Below are 6000 nucleotides of genomic sequence, written 5' to 3' on the forward strand. Positions count from 1 at the left end.
AGTAACCTTTAATATTCACAAAGGAGATTTTAATTTTAAAAGCTGCAGATACAGTCTGTGACACTTAAAATATCTGTGCAATATGGAATGATACGAGCACTACAACAGCTACTGTTCCAAAAGAGAAAAAAATACATATTCCATACAAGTTTCACATCATAGCTGATCCTTCAAACTTACTTGATTATGTAGAGGACAATAAGAGCAACTTCTGGTAAGTACTTTCATGTAAATAGGAGTAAAAACCTGTTGTGTTTAACCCATTTTGAGACACATGAATTTGTACAAATATTTATGCTGTTTGAGATATTGGGTTCAAAGAGCACACATGAAGATGTAATTCTACTCCCACCTGCTCCATGAGCTCAGCAGGAAAATTCCTGCTTCATTTCAATATTATTGGATTCATATCCTACTAAGGAGGAAGTAACACTTGCATTTGGAATGAAAGGTTTATTTCTGCACATCAGAGTGAAAAGCTCCATCTTCTTATTTATGACTTACCTTGGCCCTGGACATCACTGATGAAAAAAGCTGTGACAGCTAGAAAAGCCAGGAGAAAACAGCTCTGTATCTGGTTTCGACAAAGCATCTTCTTCCCCTCAATACACACAGTATCAGCAGGTCTGAAAACACATGGAACAAAAAGACTTACTAAACAGGCAAAGAGAAGGCACCCACTTAAATGAAAATTGTGGAGAAAATTAGGATTTGATTAAAACAACAAACAAAAAACCCCCAAGCAAACAAAACAAACAAACAATAAGGAATTTAAAAACAGACATCAGTGGAGGCAAACTCTCCTGCCAGCAGTTTAATGACCAAAGCACATTTTACCTGAAAGGGACAAAGAACCCCACTTGGGCTACTAAAAAGAAATTGTATTTTCTTTGCTAATCATACACAAGCATTGGGAATAGTGTAAGCTGTAGATAACAAAGTACAATGTATTTCTATACAATCAAGTTTCGTAAGAACCTTATAAAGATATCAGTGGCAAAGAACTCTGAAGCTTTTCTAAAAAGTCAGAACTTTGTTCTGAAGGAACTGACATCCTCTTCCCATTGTCCATTTTCCTTTTTCTACTTCAGTTTATCCTGTGCTCTCTGTTGTACTATCTGCACCTACAGTAGGTAATATCATGGTCAAAACCATTTACACTAACTTAACCAGTTAGGAGAAATCAACACTTTAGAATGCAGCAGTATATGAACGTTAAAGGTAGTCCTAGGTGAACTAGCTTGGTTACAGGAAACAATTCTGGTGCCAAAGAGCAAGTTCCAGAATGGGTAATTTACCTGACCACAGAAGTTAGCTTAAAAAAATTATCTCAGGATATACCAACATGTGCCTAGCACCATACTTATAAAGATTTCTCTTTCACTCAACTTCACTGCATTAGTTTTAGTCCATTTTCTAGGCCAAGAAGATATTTGCTGTCCTATCCTGTAAGAATTCTACAGGAAAAACAGATTAAAATAATTAATAGTAGATTTCTTGCTGTCAGCAAAGAGCATTTGAAGGTTTACTTGGGTAAATTTTGGTTTATGTATTTCTGTTTTGCAGGTTTCTCCCATTTACCTCCTCTGTCATTTTCTCTACTATTCCTGACATGCCATCACTGTATTTGCCTTCCGTGTTTCCTTGTCTTGAAGGCACATAAGCAAGTGGTTCATCCACTATCTAATATAAAAGCAGACAGAATCATTATTAAAAATAAGAGGATAAGACCTACATCTGCCTCTCTCTCTCTGAGTATTTGCAACCTGCTATAGGAGTCCCAGGACTCGGTAGATCTACTGTCACGAATCCCAGTCATGAATGCTTGATACAACTCCTAGAAATATATAGGGGGATTATACATTGCAAATTCCATCTCCACAGGAGGTTATCAAAGTTTTAACCAAATTATCAACAAATTTCACATTACTTAATGTTAATCTATCTCTTATAGCATAAATATCACAAGACAGAGGAAAATAACCTAGATCCCTAATCAAAGACGTGTACCGGGAACTTATATATTGTTCTGCAGAGTTCTTAGATCCATCCTCCAGACAGAATTCAGAAACCTGTGCAAAGTTCACAGATTTCCTACGACATCAACCAAAGAGTCAAACACCCAAGGACCACAGTCAGCGCTGGCTAGTGACAGGCAACAGAAAGAGCTGAGAGTATCTCAGAACAGGCTGAAATCCGCCTCTTTTGTATCTCATGTTGGGTACTGATGCTTCTCCCCTCACTCAGGAATACAACCTGGATCAAGTAAATACAGACTCTTCAAATGACAGCAAACAATTCATTCTTCCAGGCAGTTACCGCTGATGATGTGTGGCTTTCCTCCCATTAATAACCCAGACATTACAATGTTCACTCACAGTGGTGGCTAAATTCCCCATCTGCTACATTTGATATAAACCCTCCTCGAAAGCAAGAGCTATTAAATACTGACAGGTAATCAATCCTGTTTTAGAACCATTCTCTACTGTTGCTTTTAGAGAAAAGTTAGAGAAATGAGATTTATTGGAATAGACACAACTGCTGCTGGATCAACTACACAAAAGTTCTCCTCTGCAATGATCCGCACGTCAGGGTTCACTTAACTAGGAAAGGAAACCCCCGTCTGCAGCCACCTTGTGGCTGGCATAGTCTGGGACTAAAAAAGAGTGTCCTAGTCCTTCTGCCTTTTATGTATTTCACCTTTTAGTAAGTATGTGGTAAATGAGTAATCTGCTAGACTAGCGCTAGGAGCAGACACCAAGCAAGCCAAGAATCCTGCCGTGAGGCGAGCCCCGCTCCCCGTAGCATCTCTCCTAGGCCTGGCTCCAGGACTCTTGGCACGGGTCCGGCGACAGGGCACCTTCTCCTGAGGGACGGAGAAGAGCTGCCGGGGAGACAAACGCGGCACACAGCTCCATGCTCCGTACTGCCCCGGCTCGGCGCGCCCGGCCCAAGGGAGGAGGCTGAGCCGCCCCGGCGCAGCCCCGGGACGGGCGGTCACTCGGGGTTTTTCCCCTATCTCGGTGTCTCGCTGCGGAGTGGCGCGGCCGAGCTGCCCGGGAACATGCTGACGTTCCCTGGGTCGACGTCCCGCTGGGCAGGGCCGGAGCTCGACCTGCCCCGTTCCCGCAGAGGGAGGCGGCGGGGGAGACGGGGACCGCGCTCCCCCGCTCGCCTCTCCACGGCCCCACAGCAGCGGCAGCCTGGCCAGGGGCCCGCGGCTCACAGGCTCCGCTACTGACCCCCGACTCCTCTTCGGGGGTCCCCACCACCAGCACCAGCGAAACCGAGCGCCCCCCGCCCCAGGTTAAGGGAGGGACGGCGGGGAGCTCGCTGTCTCCGCCGAGCTGAGGCGGGGAATGGGCCCCGTGGGAGCCAAGGGCTGACGGCAGGGAGCGGGGACGCGGCGGGGACGCGCTCCTCGGCCCGGGCAGCTCCGCGAAGAGAGCACCGAGCGGGGCCGGGGCAGAGCGACTGCCCCGACACAGCGCGGCACGGAGCGAGGCAGGCAGGCAGGCAGGGAGGAGGCGAGACGTGGGCAGCAGCCAGAGCCTCCGCCGCACCAACAGTGAGACTGACTGGGGGTTAGTTACTATCGGCTATAAAATAAAGGCCTTTGCAGGGGGGTTCCTAAAGGGGTTTTCCCGTCCTAGCCTGAGCTCGCCACCTTCCACTCCTCTATCTCCTCCCTCGCCCCATTCTCCCTCCGGGGCTCCGGTCCTGCCGCCGCGGAGGTGGCCGGGCAGGTGGATGGGAAGCGCTCCGGTCCTGCCCCGACCCCCCTCGCCTCTCTCCTGCCCTCGAGGGGGACGAAGCGCAGCGCACACCGACCTGTGCGGACATCAGCCGGGGAGCGGCCGGCGGGGAGCGGCCGCTCCTTTTCACGCGGGGCTGCGGGCGCTGAGCTGGCTGCGGGAGAGCCGCTTCCCTCCCCGCTGGCCGCTCCGCATCTGATAAGGCGAAAGGGTAGAGAAAGGAGGCGGGCAATTATAGAGCAGAAGGTGGAAAGAAGGGGAGGGGGAGGGAAGAGGCATAAACGATGCCTGAGATCCCACCCTCCGATCCCGATCCCCGCGGCGGGGGCGCGCCCAGGTGCGCGGGAGGCGGGGACGGGGGCGCGGGCAGCGTTCCACGGGCCGGTACTGGGCTTGCCGGTGTCCTTGGTCTTCTGGGTTTGCTATCTGTCAGCTCATTTTCCTCTCTCCAAAGCTCCTTATTCACTTCGTTTATAAATGATTTAGAAGCTGCCTACTCCGCTGTACAACTCGGAATGTAAGTATTCCCCACGCCAGCTATTGAGAAACGTGGATCAGTGACTCATTGGGGAAATTTTTATATAAAAGCATTCCAACACTTTTCTGGTTTATTATGAACCTTGATTAAAAGTCTTGTAGTACATACCTACATTTTTTTGCCATATGGATAGACACTGCAATGGTACATGGAATTGCAGAATCTATATTCTATATTTCCACAGAAATATGAGTTGCCCTGTGGTATATCCTACTGAATTTACAATTAAGGCTACTATTCACAAAGTCTGTAATTCCTGAGAATTTAAGAGGTGAATAAAAATATTCATTACAACATGCCTGGTCATCTGTATAAAATTACAAATGAAGTCACTGAAGGACTGAGGTTAAGAATCAGTCGTAGGTGATACAGAGATGTGATACAGATTCTTTCTCAATGTAAATAGGAGCCCCTTCTAGAGAAGGAGAAGGCAGTGAGTCACAGGGAGATGACTGTGACTAAGTGTAAAGCAGGACCTCCTGTTGCTGAGTAGGATTCCCAGTCCTGCACGTTCTTGTCCAAATCCATGGATGTCTTTCCAGTCAAACTGCAGAAGAGTTTGAACTATAAAGTAACTCTTTAAGTCCAGTTGTTTTCTATAGCAAAGGTTCAAAACCATTCCTAGATCTAAAAAGCATTTCCCGGATTCCTAGATCTTGTCACCTGCAGTTATTCCACTGCACTGAGAGCTGTGTGCAACAGCCAACACATATACCAGTCAAGAAGAGTAGCTTGAAAGATAACAATTCCTCTAAAGAAAAAGATGTTCAGATCATTGATGTTAAATATGATACCGTTTGTACCTCTTTTACTCCCTGATTTATGTATTTAGCTAACCAGTAATACCCAGAAAAAGAAATAGCTCATAGAATCATAGAATTATAGAATATGCTGAGTTGGAAGTGACTTATTAAAAAAATATGGGTATTGAACTAGTATCAATACCCAACTGTGACGGACAAAGACTCTCTAACAGTTTAAAGTTAGAAAGTGTATGTTTATTATGATGCCAGGCAGTGTGCGGGATAGCTCCCAAATACACACCACAATTTACAGGTGATCACAGAGTCCTTTTATTTACAAAACCATTGAATACCCAAAACACAAATGCATGTTAATAACTCTGGTACAGCCCATTCCCACTTCGTATGGTAATAAGCTAAAAAGCTATTAAGCATGCGTAGTTTTGTTCTTTGAAATGGGTCGGTGGTCCTTTTCATGGGGAGGGGTCCCCAAAATGAGGAAGTGAAGAAGTCTTCCTCGTTCTGACCTTTCTACCTTCTCAATGCAAGTGTGATAAATGAATCCCTAGCAGGACTCCTATTTCCTGTCTTTGTGACTGTTCAATGGGTTTCTGGGCAGAGGAGGCTACAATGGGTTTCTGGGCAGAGGAGGCTACAATTGTCTTATGTTCCTAAAAGCTATTTATCAGTTTCTGTACTCTTCATTATAAACACAGCTAACCAAACATAAAGTTGACAACTAATCAGTTATTCTAATATGGAAGAGTGATCTCAAACCCAGTTTCTCTTAGTTAACTACTAACTTTTAATTTCAGCAAAGCCTCCCTATCTACTTTAGTTAATTTCAGCAAACTTATCCCTAACTAAAATCTTAACCCCTCTAAAATCCTTAATTCTCTAAAGTTTATGTCTCAGAAAGGGCCCATGAGGATCATCACATCCACCTCCTGGCCCTGTGCAGGAC

At 45.8% G+C, this 6000-nt stretch overlaps 1 protein-coding gene across 6 annotated transcripts in view; it reads right to left on the reverse strand.

The window, feature by feature from the left end:
• Positions 1 to 3960, reverse strand: part of COL14A1 (collagen type XIV alpha 1 chain) — a 118016-nt gene extending 114056 nt beyond the window's left edge. For 2 of the 6 annotated variants that reach the window (XR_009207627.1, XM_058419731.1), the window contains exons 1-2: positions 3832 to 3941; positions 505 to 626 (exon numbers count right to left, since the gene is read on the reverse strand). Coding sequence is in view for 5 of the 6 variants with exons in the window: in XM_058419731.1 (XP_058275714.1) it covers positions 505 to 592 (88 nt within the window). In the remaining variant the exon portion in view is untranslated. Of the gene's footprint in view, positions 1 to 504; positions 627 to 2700; positions 2801 to 3831 lie in introns of those variants that run through there. The other 4 variants (XM_040060144.1, XM_040060168.1, XM_040060160.1 and 1 more) reach the window with 3 other exon arrangements.
• Between the last annotated feature and the right edge of the window lie 2040 nt (positions 3961 to 6000).

This window comes from Hirundo rustica, chromosome 1 (genome assembly GCF_015227805.2).
Source record: "Hirundo rustica isolate bHirRus1 chromosome 1, bHirRus1.pri.v3, whole genome shotgun sequence".
Taxonomy (NCBI): Eukaryota; Metazoa; Chordata; class Aves; order Passeriformes; family Hirundinidae; genus Hirundo; species Hirundo rustica.